Source organism: Plasmodium malariae (assembly GCF_900090045.1).
Source record: "Plasmodium malariae genome assembly, chromosome: 2".
Taxonomy (NCBI): domain Eukaryota; phylum Apicomplexa; class Aconoidasida; order Haemosporida; family Plasmodiidae; genus Plasmodium; species Plasmodium malariae.
The window spans coordinates 235,143-256,734 of NC_041776.1; the positions used below are offsets into that span (position 1 = coordinate 235,143).

A 21,592-nucleotide genomic window follows, 5' to 3' on the forward strand; every position below is an offset into this window, starting at 1 on the left:
GTGTATGTATTTATGTATGTATGTATGTATTTATGTATGTATTTATGTATGTATTTATGTATGTGTATATGTAAGTATTTATGTATGTGTATATGTAAGTATACAAACATACATGATGTATATATATATTTGCACATACACATATGTTTGTACATATGCAAATCGTTAAAAGCAAAAAAAAAAAAAAAAATCATTCACAAATGCTGCTTCCATGTTCACAGTATCATTTATAAAGCACACCGTGCATTTCAAAAGAGTACCAAAAGAGTATAATTAGAAAAAAAAAAAAAAAATAAACATACACATATAAACGTATATGTATATATGTATATGTAGGAATGCTGCGTGAATAAAAAAGTATAACATGCATTAAAAATATCGATCGTGCGAGTAACAAGAAGAAAGCGGATAAAAAAGCAGAGGTAAAAAGGTATACACGGAGTTTTAATTCATTTTATTTTGATTTTATTGTTTTTTAATTTTTTAATATTTTTTTATTTTATTTTATTTTTTTTTTTGCTGCCGAATCCGTTGCTTCTGTAGCTACTGTGGCTGCTATGGCTGCTATGGCTCCTGTCGTTTAAGCAGAACAGGTAAAAGATCTTTCAATTTCGATTACAGTTACAACACTATTTACAATACCAATTACAATACCAATTACAATACCAATTACAATACCAATTACAATACCAATTACAATACCAATTACAATACCAATTACAATACCAATTACAATACGTGCCAGGATGAATTACTAAGACATAACTCAAGAAATGGTGTCCCATTTTGCAAACAGTTTAAAGAAGACCACCAAAGGTACGAAAAGGCAAGCCATATCTTCATATAGTCTACATTTTCCAGTAGAGCAAAAAAAACTTATACATTCATACAGGTATAAATATGCACACTCACCTCCCACCCACCCCCTGCAAGCGGACAAACGACAAGCTACGTTTCGAGAACAGCATAACTGGTTGGAATGGAAAACTCAAATGGCTTCTTTGCAGTTATCCTGGTCGAAGTTGAATACAGTTTTAACCTTTCCTTCATCATAATATTTTGTAACTTCATATGGTTTGAATTCTTCTTCTGCATCTCCACATGCACAAGGATCTACTCTTGTTACAAAAGCATTGCTCCATTCAGAATTTGCTTCTCCTTTTGATCTTCGTCTGAACACGTTTGGAGATGATTTAATAGGTATACATTGAAAAGCGTTGTTATAAGCAAATAAAGCATTTGAAACAGCTACAACACCGGGGTCTATTGGTTGTGCAGGATCTGCACTGCCTTGTGCACCATCTTCAAACATTAATGGTTGGTTCATATCATTAGCATTAACATTTACATTAACATTGACATCAGTATAGTTGTTGAAATTACCATCGTCACATGGTACTATGTTCACACTATATATATTTGAGTTTCTATTATCATATGCATTAGTACCCATTCTTTCGTTGTCATAATTATTATCATGTGCCATCTGCATTTTGAAAATGTTATCACAAATTGTTTCGTACGTATTTGGAATTACTTTGGTTGTGCAAATTAAATTGTTCTTAGTGTCAATGTGCTCTTGAGGTAAAATAATGCTTTTACAAGAAAAAAAATCTAGCTTTTTTATATTTCCTTTTTTGTTATAACTATATATTTTGGGTGATCCAGAAAAAAGCATCTAACGATGGGGAGTGACGTTATAGTCGTTTTGGGAGAAAGGTAAAATTTAAAGTATGTGCAGTTGTACGCTTATATATAACACGTATAGTATATATATATACAGTACATTATTGTTGTGCATGTACATATATGCTCACAAAAAAAAAAAAAAATAATAATAAAATAAATGAATGAATAAATAAAAATAAAAAAAAAAAAAAAAAAAAGCTAAATTTTCGAAAAAGCAATATACAAAAATTCACACGCAAATGCAAAAAAAAAAAAAAATGGTTAACCGCGTTTATTATGCATTAATATATATATATATGTACACATATGTACATATGTGTATTTGTATATATATATATATTTATTTGTGAAAAAAATAAAATAAAAATAAAATGAAGGCAAAATGAAGGCAAAATGAAAGTAAAAGTAAAAATGGCTAGTATTCACGATGGAATGTGTGTATTTGTGTGTGTGCGCGCGTGTGTCCTTCTCTATAACAGTGGTAGATTTTATTTTTTTATTAAAAAGAATAAATTGCAGGAAAAGTGTAAAAATAAAAAATGGGGACATTAAACATAATGAAATAAAAAGAAAAAAAAAGGAAAATTTTATTTTTTAAATATTCATGTGTTACGTATATTTTTATTTTTGAGCGTACCTTGAAGGGGGACTGTTTAAAAAAAAATAAAAAAAAAATAATAATAATAATAGCAGTAATAATAGCAGTAATAATAGCAGTAATAATAGTAGTAATGCTAATCGTAGTAATAATAGTAGTAATAATAGTAGTAATGCTAATCGTAGTAATAATAGTAGTACTAATAGTAGTAATAATAGTAGTACGAATAGTAGTAATAATAGTAGTACGAACAGTATTAATAATAGTAGTACTGATTATAGTATTTAATGTAGCACAGATTATAGTATTTAATGTAGCACAGATTATAGTATTTAATGCAGCACTTATTGTAGTATTTAATGCAGCACTGATTGTAGTAATACTAATGGTAGTAATAATACCAATACAGCTATTTTTTATAAATATCTTAAAAGGGTGCAAGCCTCATAAACTTTTACATATATATTTGCATGAATTGAAATATTCTACTTCTACAAAGAGGGGAGTTTTTAAGATATATATATATATATACATACATAAATACATACATAAACACATACATAAATAATAAATACATACATTTGAATATATTTGTAAAAATATAAATTAGTCTACCGTTTAGCGGCCTTTCAAAAAATTCCACACAATTTGCTATAAAAGTTTGCTATGAATACTTGCCTATATATAGCTAATTACGGATAATAAAATGGTAAACATTAAGATTGTAGACTATTTAAAGAAGTTAATTAAAAAAAAAAAAAAAAAAAAAAAAAATTACATGGAACACTTAGCTATTTTAAAGTACGCTGCCCTAAAGTTTGCATTTCACTAAAGTGGTATCTTGGCTCTACCGCTATGTGTACACCAAATTGTAAAACTGTAAAATTGAAAAATTATAAAACTGATATTGTAAAATTGTAAGACTGTAAAATTGCAAAATTTTGAAGTTTTAAAATTACAAAGGGCTAGCTTAAGATAAAAATCAGATATAGAAGGCTACTTGAAATAAATATTTTAAAAAAGGACTTACGAACGTTAGGTCTTTTTAATTTATGCATATATATACGGTGTGGAAAAATTTTTAAATTTCCTGATCATGTAAGGTTTTTAAAATTAAGGATTAAATATCTGCTAGATAGGCTCGAATGTTATCTAGCCATTTATTAAAAAAGAAAAAAATAAAAAAAATAAAAAAAATAAACAAAATGAACAAAATGAACAGAATAAACCGAATGAACACAATAAACAAAATGAACAGAACAAACAAAATGAACAAAATGAACAAAATGCACAAAATAAATAGAATAAACGGAATAAAATAATTTTCGAAGCCTGAACATGGTTCAGGCAAAAAAAAAAAAAAAATATATATATATATATATATATTGTTTTTGTCACATACAAATGGTTAAAATATAATGAGTATTTGTATTGACAACCTGATTTATATTCAGAAATTTACACCATGATATGTTATATATATATATATATATATATATATATGTATGCGTATTCATGTGAATATATATGTATATATATATACATAATAAGACACAAAAATTGAAAAAATGTTCACCCGCAAAAATTCAAGTGTCATAAAAATGTGGAGTCTTTTAATGCCTTTTAGCTAGAGTAGTATAAGTATTTGTACTAAATTTTATATGACCAGGTAATAAATCTTACCTGATTTTTCACTGTTTTCTTTTTTTTTTTTTTTTTTTTTTTTGCCTGAACAAACAATATTACATTTTATGTTCATAAATAGCCACATTCACTTTTTTTTTTTTTTTTTTTTTGGTTGAGAAATGCACACATTTGTTCATAAAGTAGTTGCTATTGTTGAACAGTAAAGAAAAGTTTTTAAATACCAAGTGTTAAGTAACAAGCGTAAAGTATTTTTTTATGTTAATATATTTTTTTTTTATCTTTTTTTATATATAGCGGATATAAAACATTAGCCGCGCTGTAAACATCGCGTACATGTTTTACATTTTATGGAAAAAGCGATTTCTTTTGACGTGGTTTCCCTATAACTGTTCAGAGTACACACGTATACATGTATAAAACAGGAGCCTGCATATACATACATGCATATATATATAAGTTTAAATATTTTTTTGAAAAGCAGCAAATCAGCTTATTCTCACACTTTAAGCTTAACTAGTTTAACACCTTTAATGGGCTGACTCTTTTCCTATGCCCACAGAAAAGTTCACATATAAAAATATAGTATTTTAAACCTTACTAGTTACATATATTATATACACAATGAAAAACATTTAAATTATAAAGATTGTATTACTTTCTGATAATATACTTGAAGTGGGTACACACAAAAGGAATTAGCCATGTTAAACGTCAATTTTGTCTGATTTAAAATTTACATAGTAAAGTATTGTAGTGTTCCCTTATTTTTTTTATTATTCATCTGTTAATTAAAATGTTCAGAAGAGGGGATTCGAGGCAGAAAAATAAAATAAATTAAATCAAAGCACGTTAAAACAAGTCAAAACAAGTTAAAACAATAAAATAATTTCGATTTTGTCTCACTCGACGAAACATACCATTTACGTCTCGAATGTTGTGTTTATATATATAACAAATAACTTTGCTTTTTTCCCTAATATACTATGAGAAATATATTGCTTCAAATAAAGCAGTTAACTTTTATTATAACGTTAATTTTTCTAAAAACATGAATTATGGTACCAGCTTAACAATATAAGACCTCCCGAGTTTTTCTCCCCATAGTACGAATTTTCTGCACAATAGTTGAAGATTGTAATAACAACTTTCTTTTTCAAGGTTCGTATTTGAATGTTTTCTTTTCTTAAGTTATATAAAAAAAATAAAATTTGTAAATGAACAAATAGAACTTATACACAAAACATTTAAACAGTATTTCATTTTACTGTTAGTTGATAATAAAAAGAAAATTTGAAAAAAAACACTTAATATTAAAACGTATGAACTGTTCAGGCAAAAATTGAATAGAACAAGCTCTGACGAATTAATTGCGTCCAACCATGAAAAAGTTTTAAAACTTCATAAACGCGCTGAAAAAACTGTTCGACAATTTTTAAGATTGCACATAACCCCGTTGTACACACATGCATAAATATTTATATATATATATATATTTATATATGAGTACACATGTATATATTTTATCCCCGTGTAACGGTTCTACGTGAACGTAGTAACTTTTTTATGAGGAAACCAATGGCTGATTTTAATGTTGTCTTCTTTTCTTTTTTTTAAATAAAACTTTACTCTGTTAAACGATTAGAACCATTTTCAGTAATAAAAAAGAATTTTAACTTACTAAGGCAAAATGTATATGCAGTGCTAAATATTAATTCATGGCTCGTGTTTTAAAAACACTGTTTTAGTATTATATTTAATGGTATATATAATGGGTTATTCAATGGTATATATAATGGTGTATTCAATGGTATATATAATGGTGTATTCAATGGTATATATAATGGTGTATTCAATGGTATATATAATGGTGTATTCAATGGTATATATAATGGTGTATTCAATGGTATATATAATGGTGTATTCAATGGTATATTTTATGGTACATATTAAATACTATTTTGCTATTAAAAACTATATCGTTTAATGAATATAAAATGGATTTAAAAAAAAAAAAAAAAAAATTAAAAAAGAAGTTTAATGAAAATGCAAATTCATTCGAAGTGACATAAAAAAAATTAAAATCATTTTTGTAGTAAAACAGGTGTAATTGTTTTTTTTATTTTACTTTTTTTTTTTTCCTCCCACCCATCCTCTTCCTGAACGTTTTAATTAATGAATAAATAATAAATATACGAATAATAAATAGATAATAAACAAATAAAGAATAAATAACGAATAAATAACGAATAAATAACGAATAAATAACGAATAAATAACGAATAAATAACGAATAAATAACGAATAAATAACGAATAAATAATGAATAGATAACGAATAAATAACGAATAAATAATGAATAAATAATGAATAGATAATGAATAGATAACGAATAAATAACGAATAAATAATGAATAGATAACGAATAAATAATGAATAGATAAATACTCCTTAAACATATTCATCCTTTTCTTCTTTATCAACTACTTCTCCATTTTTTGGGGTGTCTTTTGGTAGTAGAGCGATGATCTGTGCAATAGGAAGTGGACGACATGGGCGTATAGGAATGTGTAGAGTCATATACATGCATATATATACACATATATGTATATATGTATATATATATATATATATGTATGTATGTATATGTACATGTTGTATCCGTCTGAATATATGTAGGTGTATGTTTTTATTACTATTAACTGAATTCCAGCTACCGCCAAGCCAGCGGACACGTTCGACAAATGACCCTGAAGATTAATAACGAGGTGCACAAAAAAAAAAAAAAAAAAAATTTTTAAGTATGTTCTCACATAATATAATTTAAAAAAGGACGACGAAAAAGAAAAAGAATTATGCTTACTTTCCAGTGAAAATTATAAAAAAACTGACTGAATGTTATATCTTTACACAGGCCCTATATTCAGGAAAAAGAAAGAAGCAAGGGAGGAACAGTGACGTGCGTCCAAATGTAAAAAAAAAAGTATATGAATATATATTTATGTATATATATGCACCAAAAACGTAGACAGGGTAAAAATTTATTTCATAATGTTACAGGTACAAGGGACTGTGATCTGTTCAAAATGGCATACTGAATATAGGGAGCCACAATCGTATTTAAGCATGCTATATAAAAAAAAAAAAAAAAAAAAAAGCAATTTGAAAAAAATGACAAATTGTAAATTGTTGTTCAAATGTATGGAATAAATTTAACTGGTAGGCTTACAATGTAATTCTTCATATTTGTCGAGTACACAATATTTATTTTTTTTGTCTTTTTTTTTTTTTTTTTTTTTTTTTATAGTTCTTACTTGACAAAACTACTTTAATGGTAAGGACCTTATCAAATGGGCAGTTGCTCGAAAATGATTTGTATAGAAAACAATTTAATACTTTGTCCATTGTCTGAATTATTAAGTAGTTGTTTAATCCTTTGAAAAAGCCGTAAAATCCGTCATACGCATATGTCAAATGAGTGATGTGTTTCAGGTCTAAAAAACGAAAAAAAAAAAAAAACAAAATAATAAAAATTATTGAAACAGTTTGGCAAAAATGAAAAAAAAAAAAAAAAAGAAAAAAAAAGGCATGCCACAGGTCTTGCACGATTGCACATTTCTAATTGATTGTCTCTATTATGTCATAATACTTGTAAATTCGTTGTATAAACATGTACATATGCATAATTACTGTAAATTAGGGATTTGGAATTATTTTGAAAAATGATTAATTTTGTTGATATGTTCAATAGAGGATAGGATAAGATGCAACTTATATATTCATATAGGCCATGATAAAATGATAAATTGAAAAATTTTTTTTTCTTTTTTTTTTTAATAAAATTATTTTCCTCCTTAACAAAATTCATATGTTTCACAATTTTGCAGTTTATGCTATCTCCAATAAAATTACTTACGTTATCTCTTTCATTTACGAAACTGTTTTCGTAATTTGGTACTACTTTTTTATCATCATACATATCTTTTTTTTTCTTTTTTCCTACGAATGAGGTTAATTTTACATCAAAAAATAATGTGAACATGTGCATAATTGCGACATGCACACACTTCTAACATGTACATAATTTACATACACCCAAGTATTAAAACAAGATGGTGCAACGGGCATATTTGTTTTTTCATTTGTCCTACTCATTCTTTTTAATATAACGAAATGTATATATTCCAGGAGGTAGTAAATAGACTTTCTACAAATGTAATGAGAACGTTCTTTTGTGTTTATCCATATGTTTGTTTTTACTTTTATAATTTTTTTTTTTTTTTTTTTTTTTTTTACAATGTAAAAATTTTATATACATAAATATCTGGCTAGCTATTTTTACTTTGATATTATATGGGCAAGCATGGGCAATAGCCCTTTGTACAGTCCTTTTACACCTTCATCGTTGTAAATCTAAAAAGCAGAAAAGGAAAAAAAAAAAAAAAGAATAAAAAATTAATATATATATATAACAAAATATGTGCTTAAGGGGTAAAAATGGGGACACACAAAAACGTAAAAGTCTGCAACATGGGCAATATGTTGTCAATGTTAAACGTAAGAATATTTTTACACTTAAAAATAAATATCTATGTGTGTATATATGTGCATGTAAAAAAGGAGAAAAGACAATACCTGATATAAGCTGTTAACAATGTAAATAACGTACGTTTTTACATTTAAATTGTTAACATTAATTAACAGATTATATTTAACTTCTTCATTGTAAGAATTTAAATATTTATATAATATGCTTCTGCACTGAATCTACAAACGGTTTGAAAAAAAAAAAATAATAATAAAATATAAAAAAAATGAAAATAATACAAGAACATGAAAAAAATGAAAAAAACAAAAACAAATAAAATAAAATAAATAAATAAAATAAAATAAAATAAAATACAAAAAAATGATAAAACAAATGTTTGTGTAAAAGACTACGGTTAAAATTATTCCAAAAAGAACGTCATATTTTCCCCCCTATGTGGTACTAATTAGAGGGTTATGTAACTGTTAGCCCGAACACAAAAGGTACATATATATATATATATATATATATATATATATACATATACATATACATATACGTATGGGTATACATGTAAACCCCCACGAGCTCGCGTATACAGACACGTATGCACCTTCGTTGTAGTCACTTGGTAAAATTGCAAAAGACAACAAAACCGCTCTCTCTGCTCTTTTAGAGTACATACTTTGTTGCAAACATGTATCGACAGTGCACACATGGACTTGTCATTATTCTTACAAACAATTTTTAATTTATTTTTAGTAAGTGTATATTAATTTTCTAACATTATATAAAGGATAAGATATGAAATAAAACGGAGAAAATCCTATCTCGAACTTTGGTTTTTTGTCATCTGTTAAAAAGAAGAAAAAGAAAAAAATATAATAATTCATCTCATACGTTATGAACAGTTCAGGTAAATTTTACATTTTTCCAATGAGAATATCTTTGCATATTTATATGTATGCATGTATGTCGGTATTCATATGTGCGCCTTTTTTTAATTACATTTTTCTATTAACATTTTATAAAATGTAGGCTGAATATGTTGTCAATTTTCCTTCTCGTATGTTCCTACAAGATGATACCCCATTCAAAGAACTATTTTTTTAAAAAGTGAAAAAATTATGAACTGGTCATAAAAATATCAAAATATTTATGCAAAAAAGAAGCAAAACCCAAAATGAATGGCTAAAATTTTTTTTTTTTTTTTCAGTTTTTTTCATTTCTTTTCATCATTGTTCACTTCTTTGTTTCGTTTCGTTTTTCTATTCATTTTTTATTTTTTTTTATTCGCAGTAAAAGAGTAAGAAGCAAAACCAAAACAGAAGCAATTTACTCATTCGTCAGAAGCATAATTTGTACGGTTGGGCAAAAATAAAATATGTGTAAAGAAAAGCACAAATAAGAATTGGAATACTTGTACTAATACGAATACAAATAGTGTTACCAGTACAAGTACATACGTGAGTACAAAATAAAAATACCATTTGTCGTTCTACTAAAACGTAGTACAGAAGCTGCTGCACATCTTTGAAAACGGAAAAAAAAGGTAAAATGAAAACAAAAAATTAAACAAAATAAAGCGAAGAAAAACAAAATAAAGCGAAGAAAAACAAAATAAAGCGAAGAAAAACAAAATAAAGCGAAGAAAAATAAAATAAAGCGAAGAAAAATAAAATAAAGCGAAGAAAAATAAAATAAAGCGAAGAAAAATAAAATAAAGCGAAGAAAAACAAAATAAAAAGTAATGTTCAAATACAAAAATGCAAAAATACGAAAAAACAAAAATAGAATGTTCAATACGTGTACGCAAAAAGGAATCTTTTATCGTAGTGCGTACTTTTTTACAATTTTTTTTTTTTTTTTTTGTTAAAATTGTTTTTCTTTTTCTGTTTTCCGCTCGCAGTATACACTTGTACTTAACGATTATATGCATACATAATACATTTATGTATATATATATGTATATATATATGTATATATATATATGAATATATGTATATGAATATATGTATATGAGGTAAATGTTATATACTGCTGTACACATGTAATTTTGTTGATATATTTTTATTTTATTCCTTACTCATCTAAAAAATTTTTAAATTAAGGAAAAGCATTGCTTTGTCACATGGTCTCACAGGAGTCTGAAATAATAGGATCATTTCAACGGAAAACAAACCGTACTTACGTCTTTTGCATATGTAAATAAACATATATTCGCACATATGCGTACATATTCGTACATAATCGTTTATATTAGTACATATGTGTATATATGCGTATATGTGTGTGTATGTTTACAACTGAATACATAAATTAGCCGTTAAAATTATTGTGTATATGTAAGGGTATGCATGAGGAACTGCTACACATACACATACACTTATGTACGTATACATAACTAAACGTGCATGAACTGCAATCGGTATGTATGAACACTCGATCCTACTTCACATGGTAAATATTGTTACGATTTTTTTTTTTTTTTTTTTTTTTGTATTTTTCTACATTAACAATAAGCATTGATCATGATTTAAAAAAAAAAAAGAAATTAAAAAATTGTTGAGAAAAAATTAGTAAAAATTCAAAACAAAAACGTCCTAAATTGAAAATTGGAGCATATAAATTAGCGACTTATTTGGGTAGTGTGTGGTCAAGTAGCTAATTTGAGCGACTTAACTGAGAAGCTGAATTAAAATAGTGGGAAGTTAAAAAGATAAAAATTTGGAAAAGGCGAAAAATCAAAATATGAGTACATAGAGAAAGGGAGTAATCAAAATATAAACGTAAATGTAAACGTAAATGTAAACGTAAATGTAAATGTAAATGTAAATGTAAACATAAACGTTAATGTTAATGTAAACATAAACGTTAATGTTAATGTAAACATAAACGTTAATGTTAATGTAAACATAAACGTTAATGTTAATGTAAATGTAAATGTAAATGTAAGCATAAGTGCAAATGCTAAATCGTACAGTTGAGACAAATATGAAAAAATAAAAAAAAAACAAAGAAAAAGAAAGAGAAGAAAAAAAAAAAAAAAATAATAAAATAAAAAAAAATGAAAATTTTTGGAGTACTATTCTTATGTTTTATTGTTACAACACGAGGGGAAAAAAATATAAGCAGTCCAAGTGATACACAGAAAACGAACACACAGGAAGTAAAGGAGAAAGAGAGTAACTTAACAAAATTCGTGGTAGCAGATGAAAAACATCATGATCAAACCTTGGAAAAAAATACAAGCAACAGAACAACAGCGGAAACGAAAATAGGATATCTGGGAGAAGCAAATGACGTTAGCAATGTAGAGGAAGAAGCTACTAAAATCATCCGAATGACTGACGGGAGAGAGGAAGTCAAAGATACAAATTTAGGGGACGAGCTATTTCAGTCCAACCGTTCAAGTATTATGGTGAAGTTTGAAAATAATATACATTATATAAATGACGATCCTACTAAGGATTACACGAATGGAAGACCATGTATTTCTACAGCGGAAAAAATGGAAGAAATGAAAAAAGAATGCGCAAATTTAAATGTCGATGAAGTGGAAGCGTGTGAACAAGTGGAAGCAGAGTTGGCTGCAGAAGAGAAAGACAATTATAGTAACTATTATAATACTGTAAAAGTTGATCGTGGTAGCAATAGCGACATTCGTGGAGGGAAAGATGAAGCACAGAAGGATAATGATCCTTATGTGGATTCAAATATAAGAAAGAAAATTATAGAAAGGTCATTAGAAGAAGACAGCATGGACAATAACACAAACAATGGCCATAGTGTATCACTTGGCGATGGGAGTGGAAGTATCGGCAACACTGATAATGGGAGTGGAAGTAGCGGTAACATTGATAATGGGAGTGGAGGTGAACTAGGGGGAGGTAAAAGGGCCAACCGTTTCATATATGACAGCCCATTGGGGAGTGAAAGCGGAAGTGGACATTGGGAGCCGGAGGGGGAGAAAGAAGAAAAAGAAGTTACTGACTACAATAAAGTTTTTATGAATTTCGAAAAAAAATTTAGCAAGATGGAGGAAGAGGGGGTAGAAGGGGGGGAAGGAGCAAGGTCTGAAGGGGGAGCGGGGGTAGAGGAGGACGGTGCGACACGTGCGAGTGACCGTTTTAGTGAGAACGGGGGAAAGCGAGATAATATGAATTGGTCAGGCGAAAATACTATAGCGAGTCAGAAAAATGGTCCAGGTGAAATGGGAAGCGACAGCAGAACCATGGAGAAGAAAAAGAATAATAAAAAAAAAAAAGATAACGACATTCAGAATAGCTGGAATAATAAAGAAAAGGAAAGAGAAAAGAAGGATAGTAAAATAACAAGTATGGAATATAACAATGAGTATGAAAAATTGATAGTAAATAAACCAGAATCGATAAAATACTTTTTCGAGTTATTAACAGAGATAATTATAATAATAAAACTTGGTTTTATGTACCGTTTTATGAACTTTATTATACCATTAAAGGATGTAATTATATCAAAAACATTAGATCAAGTAGAGTTGGCATGTGTAACTATGTTATCAGTACATCGTATTGGGAGTCAAACATATAGAGATGTATACGGTATTGTATTAATACTATTCCTATTATATTTATTAAAATATATTATAAAAAAATGCATTTTTAATAGAAATAAACAAAATGGAAATATGGTAAGAAATAAACAAGGTGATGATATATATGTTGAAAATTTACTAAAAAGAATTTTATATAATGTGGAAAAGAAGAAAGGATTATCAGCATACGAAAATGTTTTACATGATATTCTGGATAATACTGATAATCTATTAGCGAATAGTAATATTATTAATAAAGAAAATAAAAATATATATACAGATATGCTATCAAATATTAATAATATTGGCATTTTTACGTATGTGTCTACTCAAGCTTTAAAGAAACTTAACCAGAAGTCAGATATTATTATTAACGAATTAATTGGAGGGGAGGCAGGAGCAGGGTTGATGGAAGATGACAGTAAACTTGATAGACTTAGGAATTTAATGCTTAATGAATATGATGAGTACGATTTAAATAAATTTAAGGACAATCTGATGAACAATAACGATCTGATGAACAACAACGGGCTGATAAACAACAACGGGCTGATAAACAACAACGGGCTGATAAACAATAGCGATCTGATGAACAATAGCGATCTGATGAACAATAGCGATCTGATGAACAATAACGATCTGGTGAACAATAGCGATCTGATGAACAATAACGATCTGATGAACAACAACGAACGGATAAATAATAGCGAATTTATGAACAATAGTGATCTGATGAACAATAGCGAATTTATGAACAATAGCGATCTGATGAACAATAGCGAATTTATGAACAACAACGAATTTATGAACAATAGCGAATTTATAAACAATAACGAGTATAGTGAGAATGGTCTAAATAGCAAGTTAAGGTACAGTGTGTTACAACAGCACAATGAATATAATGAAAATGCTATTTCTCTAAATTTTATGGCAAAGTCAGGCAATTTTGAATATATCAACAATAATGAAAATCCTAGTATGAAGGGTACAGTACAATTCTCATACAATGACATTGGAAGAAACAACAAGAGCGACCTTTACTTCGAACATCCCGCAAACAGGTTGACAAACAAGGTCGGCGGAACCAGCAATGTTAGCGGTAACGTTAGAGGTAACGTTAGCGGTAACGTTAGCGGTAACGTTAGCGGAGGTAATAATATTAACAGTGATAATATAAGCAGCGATAATAAGGTTTCGAATATCGCTCCGCCAAATGAACACAAGGATGAGGGGGGAAATGGAATTTACTTTGACAAAGACTTAAAAGAAAAAAATGAAATGAATCTAATAAGCAATAAAAGGAATTCCTCTGTAATGATTAAACATATGAACACTAATAGTAGCGTAAACATCCCTAACGACCCAAACAACATGGTAAATGATTTAAACAGTTCACCATTATACAATATCAACAGTAATAGTAATAGTAACAGTAATAGTAATAGTAATAATAATAGTAATAGTAATAATAATAGTAATAGTAATAATAATAGTAATAGTAATAATAATAGTAATAGTAATAATAATAGTAATAGTAATAATAATAGTAATAGTAATAATAATAATAATAATAATAATAATAATAATAATAATAGTAACAATAGTAGTAACAATAATAGTAACAATAATTGTAACAATAATTGTAACAATAATAGTAACAATAGTAGTAACAATAATAGTAATAATAATAGTAACAATAGTAGTAACAATAATAGTAATAATAATAGTAATAATAATAATAATAATTATAAATATAATTATAATAACTACGGCATTATGACTCGTCCGAAGGAAACTCACAGTTACCCCAAGAAATTAATTCAAACCAGTAATACACCGGTAACCACAAACAGAAAGTCCAATACCCTTGAGAACAACTTGGACAAGAAGAACTTTTACGCAAACGAAAATGTAGTTAGCCCGAATTTTGCGGTCGACGATGCCATGAAGAATGTGGTAAGTGCATTAGTGTACATATGTTGTTAAGATGCTTATGGAGAAGGGATGTTATGTTACACTATATCGTACCATACTGCAATGTATTATTCTACTTTATTTTTCTACCTCCTTATTTTTCTACCTCCTTATTTTTCTGCCTCCTTATATTTCTGCCTCCTTATTTTTCTGCTTCTTTATTTTATTAGCCCCCTGCGCAGGCCTCAACTCAGAACAATGACGAATTACGGATGAGCACAAATTTAATGAACAACTTCGAAAACAAAAATGAACAGGTAAGGCCCAATGACGAATTGACGAATAATTTGACAAGCTCGAATTCCCCTTTTTTTACTGATTCCAAAAACGGAACAGCAACTTTAGAGAGTGAGAACTTTATACAGAAGACGGACGACCCGCAAAACTATGCTCCGCGTAATAATTTAAAGAATATTTACAACTGTGCGTGCATGTATTAGTATATCATTGTTTGTGTGTGAATAGTGCTTAGTGGTACGTATGTACGTCCATTTTCTTATGTATATGTGTGTGTTCGCCTGTATACCCATTTGCTCACCTGTACATGTGTATCCCCCCTTTTTTTCATAGCCGCGTTCTCATATATGCCACCTGCACATCAAGTACTGGAAAATTCGTATAACAGAAATCAGAAATACTTAACACAGAGAAAGTAAGGAAAAAAAAAAAAAAAAAAAAAAAAGATCCTATGCAATTACATGAAATTATATATGTGTATATATATATATATGTATGTGAGTGCATTCCTAAGTAACGTGTGCATCATATTGAAGCTGAATAATACATTAAGCCTACGTTAATATTTTTTCCTTTTTTTAGAGAACGCCAAAAAATTGTTGCAACAAAATCTCCCTTTAATTAAAAACTTGGCTCAATAACATATATTGCATTTTGTTTGATATTTTAAATTTACTTTTTCGTTGTAATGAATTTACTCTTTTAAGTATAAATGTGTATGTATGTGCATGTATGTTGTATGTATATATACATATGTGCTTCTATGTTTGTATATATTAAGACAAATTTTCAGAAAATTATGTAACAACATTGTGCTTTACAATTTTGATGTACACAATTATTTGCCTGCATATGTGAATACATATCATATACATATATATGTTTATATGTATACTGTTTATTTTTATTTTTTTTTTTGTTTCACGTATACATATACACCTATATATATATATATATATATATACGTATACGTATATATGTATGTTTATATTATCTGTATATCTGCATACATACGTACTTACCTACTTACATATATGCATATAATTATTTTTTAATTTTTAACTTTTTTTTTTTTTTTAATTTGATATCATAGTATAATCTTTATGAAGACATTTTCCCTCCTTTTTTTTTAAGACTGTTTTATAAACATGAAACTAAAAAATATAAATAAATGAACAAATAAATGAATAAATACATGAATAAATACATGAATAAATACATGAATAAATACATGAATAAATAAATAAATAAATACATGAATAAATAAATAAATATATGAATAAATGAATGAACAAATGAATGAACAAATGAATGAATAAATGAATGAATAAATGAATGAACAAATGAATGAACAAATGAATGAACAAATGAATGAACAAATGAATGAACAAATGAATGAATAAAAAAATAAACTAAATTATGGCATAACACTGCAATATACGTCAATTCAGTGCAATTTCTCGCAAACTTCTACGAACTATTGCAAAGATAGAAGAACAAAAAAAAAAAAAAAAAAAAAAAAAATGCCTTTAAGCTATAAACATTATTGTAGGTATGTCAGTTTATGTACACGTATAAAAGAGGCTGATCGCATAAAAAATAATTTTCGTATATATTCTAATAACCTTCATAATGCAACTACGAATGAGAAAAATGCAAACAACTATTTTGATTACAATGAAGACTATAAATTACTCAAGCGCCTTCAAACGAATGATTTAGGGGGCATATTAGATATTAAGGATGAAAAAAGCGCCTTAAAGGTTAAAAAGGTATTACAAGACTAAATTCGTACATATTGCACGTATGTATACATGTACATAGGTGCATACACATATATGAATGTATGTTGAGCCTACAGATAAGCCAAGACTCACTCTTACTTTCATTATTTGGTAGAGTGTACATATATTGTGTACGAGGAGTTACACACACAAACATTGGCAAATGCAATATATTTGATATGGGCTTATATATGCTCAGTTATGTACGTATATATTTTTGTGTACCCTATATGAGCAACACATTTGTTGCCATAAACTTCTTTTTTTCACACAATAGAAATACTTGAAATTGCTAAAACTGTACCATCCTGATACATACATGAAGGAGAAGAACGAACAAAGAAAGAAAAACAAAGAAGAAATTTTTCTTCAAATTTATAATAAATACAAATATTTCAGTAAACAGTATGAAAACCTGCACAAGTCAGAAATTTTTGATGAGGCCTTTTATGAAAACGAGGAGGAAAGAAGTTAGCTAGAAAAAAAAAAAAAAAATACAACAATATAACAGCGTGATAGTGTAACATTGTAACATCGTAACATCGTAACATTGTAACATTGTAACATCGTAACATCGTAACATCGTAACATCGTAACATCGTAACATCGTAACAATATGATATCATAATAACACAACAATATAACATTCCATCTTCATATTTTTTTAATACTTTATTGTATAATTTTTTTTACCATTTATTTTGTGATCTGGCGTGGAGAGATATTGTCCTTTTATGTAGCGCGTCTGTTTTATTCTGTTTACTATATCATGTTACGTATGCCCATTTTTATTCTTTTTTTAACACTCCTTAATGCCCATTCCGATTTTTTTTCTTTTTTTTTTGTTAAGGTGAGAGACTAGAAAGATATCGAAGATACACCGAAGGGAAGAGAATCGATACAGACCTCAAGCACATTGAAGTTTATATTTTAATGAGTATTTTGTTAATATTCTTTGCAGTGTTTTTCATATGTGCTTATCTCCCCTTCAACATAAATTGTATTAGAGATGAGTAAAAATTGAATAAGCTAAAATACAAATCTACAATGTGTGAATGTGTTCATATTTTTATAATTGTAATCCTACGGTGGATTGATTTGTGTTTGTACGAATATACATTGGTAACCCTTTTTTTTATTTTTTTTTTATTTTTTTTTTATTTTTTTATATTTTTTTTTATTTTTTTTTATTTTTTTTTTTATTTTTTCTTTTCTTTTTTTACAGATTTTATGACACCACGGAAGGAGGAGAGCATGCTCAAATGGTTTCTTGTTTTTATAACCCTATCATGAAAAGATATGAATATCTCACAGGGAGTTTTATTCCTCCCAAACCTGAACAGCTATATTATGTAAGCGAGGCAAAAAATGGGGAAAAAAAAAAAAAAAAATACAAATTTGTATATAATATACATGTATGTACATATATAATGTTATGTTTACGCATAATTAGTGAAAAGAAATGATAGAAAATCATTCCACTTCTCTATTTTTTTTTTTTTTTATTTTCTATTTTTTTCTCCTTTAATAAAGTTTTACAAGAACAATTTCCCCAATTTGTTCCTAGACGAGGATATTTTGAAGTTGAAGCGTTTCGAAATAGTTAAAGTACAATAAATAAAAACACGAGCGAACAAAATAAATAAAAAGGAAAAAGAAAAGAGAAGAGAAAAAAAATTAAACAGAAAAAAGAGATGAGAGAGTAGAGAAAAGAGAAAAAAAATAAATATGATAATAAGTCCATTTTTTAATTCTTATGATCCACATATGTATTTCTTCCTATGCGTCCCATTCACTGCGCCCACCTGCTAGTGGAGCAAGTTTTATCATTGTGGGTGTTCGTCCAATGGGGTCCACACGTTATCGCATATGGGGTATGTACACATACAGCACATGTATATTTACGTATAAATATGTATATAAAATCCGACATTTTTAAAAACTAATATGCACTTTTTTTTTATTGGTTTTTATATGTACTTATACATAAATAGTTACCAAAAAATAGAGCGAAAAAATGCAGACTAGTGTATGACTTAAAAACAAACGAACTTATTTTTTTGAAAAAAAAAAAAAAGGAATGAAATCATAAATCAGCTTAAAAGACAACGGTAAGAAACAGAAACAATTAAATTAAATGATATGCATGGCCGTAAAAAAAGAAATTAAAGAAAAAAAAAAAAAAAAAGAAAAATGCAACTTGTTAAGAACTACATAAACAAAAGGGGGGACGTGTGTACGCACATGCACGAACAACAGATAATATATACGTATACCCAGGTGTGCAACGTAACGGCAATGTGTTATAAGATCATATATATATATATATATATATATACAAATATATATTTATATTTATAAGTATATATAAGCAAACGTACATGCAAGAACACGTACATACTAATAACACATATATATAACACATTAACATATTTAAAGATTTTTTTTTTTTTCAAAAAAAACAAGTAAAGCAATAAATAAATAAAAGCGTTTTTACATTTTTGCAAATGAAGATCCCTTTTTTTTTTTTTTTTTTTTTTTTTTTAGTTGGACTTAAAATCTTTGGAAACGAAGTTAGCTACTAGTCTTTTACAGTTGTTCGTTGAACTGGTATAGTATTAATAGAATTAGCATTATAAACAGTAGTATTCATAGCCATCGTATCAGTCGCAATTCCGTACGGCCATTAATGCTATGAATATTACATTTTTTTTATGGCTTACTTATTCAGCGTGTTCCCCCTTCTCCTCTTCATGTGCATCATCTGCATTGGCGTTATTATCATGCGTATCATTTTCTGTATTTGTTTCATCGTGCGAATCGTCTGTATTAGTTTCGTTACGTGAATCCCCAACATTCGCTTCTTCATTTGAGTCCTCTTCTGCATCAGCTTCATCTTCGTCTTCTTCTTCTTCATCTTCTTCATCTTCTTCTTCTTCATTTTCTTCTTCTTCTTCTTCGTCTTCTCCATCTCCTTCTTGTTCTTCTCCTTCTTGTTCTTCTCCTTCTTGTTCTCCTCCTTCTTGTTCTTGTTCTTGTTCCTCTTCTGGAGTTTGTTCGTGTTCATTAATATCACTGTTGTGTTCATGCTGTTTATTTTCAGTAGTACCATCATCCCCTACTACAACACTAACATTTTCATTTCCTTCCTGTTCCTTGTCATCATTTATATTATTATTTAAAGTATTTTGTTGTTCTTCTTCATATTTTGCTTTTTTATTTATTTTGTAATTATCTACATTTCCTGTTATATGATGATCATTTACTATATGACTGTTTATATCATTTCCATTTTCATCTGTAACAACTAGGTCAGGTATTTTCGCTTGATGCTTTTCACCAATATTTATTTTCCCATCTACTTTGGACATGTATTTTCTCTTTGCCATTTTTTTTTTTTTTATAACTGTTAGGTAATTATACGGAAAGGGGGGAAGAGTGCATATATTCATATATATATTTTATGTAAATGAAAGGGATAAAATATACATAATATATATATATGTATATATATATGTATATGTATATATGTATATATATATGTATAATATATAGGTACATAATACATATATGCATATATATTGTAAGGTTCTTTTCAAACTGACAAGGTGGTCGTTCAAATAATGAAGAATTAAAAATAGGAGCAGTGTTCCTATGCTGTTGCTATGTGTATATATATACCTAAATACGTGTACTACTCATATATATGTATGTACCGTATTCCTATACTATTATGTATATATTGTGCTAGTATATTTTTTTTGTTGTATGTATAATTATAAATATGTTCAAATGTAAAGAAGCTTGGTCAACATCAAAAAACACCTGCACCAGCGGTTTAAGTGAATTCCAAAATGTTAAGCCCTTAATTAACGTTCTTTTTAATTTATAACCCTATTCTATATATATTGCAATGTATATTAAAACACTATAGTATTATGTATAACCATATATTTTATGTATTATATTTTGTATGCATTATCAAAATATTTTTATTTTTTTTTTATTTTATTATTTATTATTTATTTTTTATTATTATTTATTTTTTTATTTTTTTATTTTTTTTATTCTTTATTATTATTTTTTTTCTTTTATAAATGATCAAATGGATAAAGTTTAAATAATTAAATTTACTCGCTTAATTTTTTTATCAGCAAAATGTACGTAAATATTATTGAAAGAATATAGTCATATACGAAAAAATATAATAATATATAAATATAGGAAATAATAATATTAATTTAAAAAATAATTTTATAATAGAAATTTGTAATATAATATTTATAATAAGTATATTATATACATATATAACATATACATATGATGATATATCTATTTCGAACAAATCTGAAAATATTTAATTTCACTGTTGACGTTTAACTTTGTTCATTTATATAATAATTATGTATTATTATTTTTCTAAATATGTTAATATACATATATATATATAAATAATACTCTATGTATTTTTTTATGCTTTTTTGTAAATTTATTTTAAATATATAATATATTTTTTTAAATTATTTTAATTTTAATTGCTTCGTTATATTTTGATTTACTTT

General features: G+C 27.3%; 5 protein-coding genes across 5 annotated transcripts; 2 read left to right on the plus strand and 3 right to left on the minus strand.

The window, feature by feature from the left end:
- Positions 1-988: 988 nt before the first annotated feature.
- On the minus strand, positions 989-1,678 carry PHIL1 (photosensitized INA-labeled protein PHIL1, putative; the record flags this gene model as incomplete). Its single annotated transcript, XM_029008622.1, has 1 exon — positions 989-1,678. One exon carries the CDS (start codon positions 1,676-1,678, stop codon positions 989-991), a length of 690 nt encoding a protein of 229 aa, XP_028860163.1.
- Positions 1,679-6,382: 4,704 nt separating this feature from the next.
- On the minus strand, positions 6,383-9,483 carry PmUG01_02015100 (conserved Plasmodium protein, unknown function; the record flags this gene model as incomplete). The annotated part of the gene is made up of 11 exons (XM_029008623.1): positions 6,383-6,460; positions 6,628-6,681; positions 6,795-6,848; positions 6,996-7,060; positions 7,246-7,425; positions 7,622-7,930; positions 8,083-8,138; positions 8,274-8,344; positions 8,567-8,692; positions 9,245-9,312; positions 9,468-9,483. 11 exons carry the CDS (start codon positions 9,481-9,483, stop codon positions 6,383-6,385), a joined length of 1,077 nt encoding a protein of 358 aa, XP_028860164.1.
- Positions 9,484-11,526: 2,043 nt separating this feature from the next.
- On the plus strand, positions 11,527-15,871 carry PSOP24 (secreted ookinete protein, putative; the record flags this gene model as incomplete). The annotated part of the gene is made up of 4 exons (XM_029008624.1): positions 11,527-14,991; positions 15,192-15,405; positions 15,580-15,661; positions 15,829-15,871. 4 exons carry the CDS (start codon positions 11,527-11,529, stop codon positions 15,869-15,871), a joined length of 3,804 nt encoding a protein of 1,267 aa, XP_028860165.1.
- An 898-nt stretch (positions 15,872-16,769) lies between these two features.
- On the plus strand, positions 16,770-19,114 carry PmUG01_02015300 (conserved Plasmodium protein, unknown function; the record flags this gene model as incomplete). The annotated part of the gene is made up of 6 exons (XM_029008625.1): positions 16,770-17,009; positions 17,308-17,500; positions 17,881-18,043; positions 18,256-18,382; positions 18,564-18,638; positions 19,025-19,114. 6 exons carry the CDS (start codon positions 16,770-16,772, stop codon positions 19,112-19,114), a joined length of 888 nt encoding a protein of 295 aa, XP_028860166.1.
- A 639-nt stretch (positions 19,115-19,753) lies between these two features.
- On the minus strand, positions 19,754-20,401 carry PmUG01_02015400 (conserved Plasmodium protein, unknown function; the record flags this gene model as incomplete). The annotated part of the gene is made up of 1 exon (XM_029008626.1): positions 19,754-20,401. The coding sequence occupies one exon, from the start codon at positions 20,399-20,401 to the stop codon at positions 19,754-19,756; it is 648 nt and encodes a 215-aa protein (XP_028860167.1).
- Positions 20,402-21,592: the final 1,191 nt, after the last annotated feature.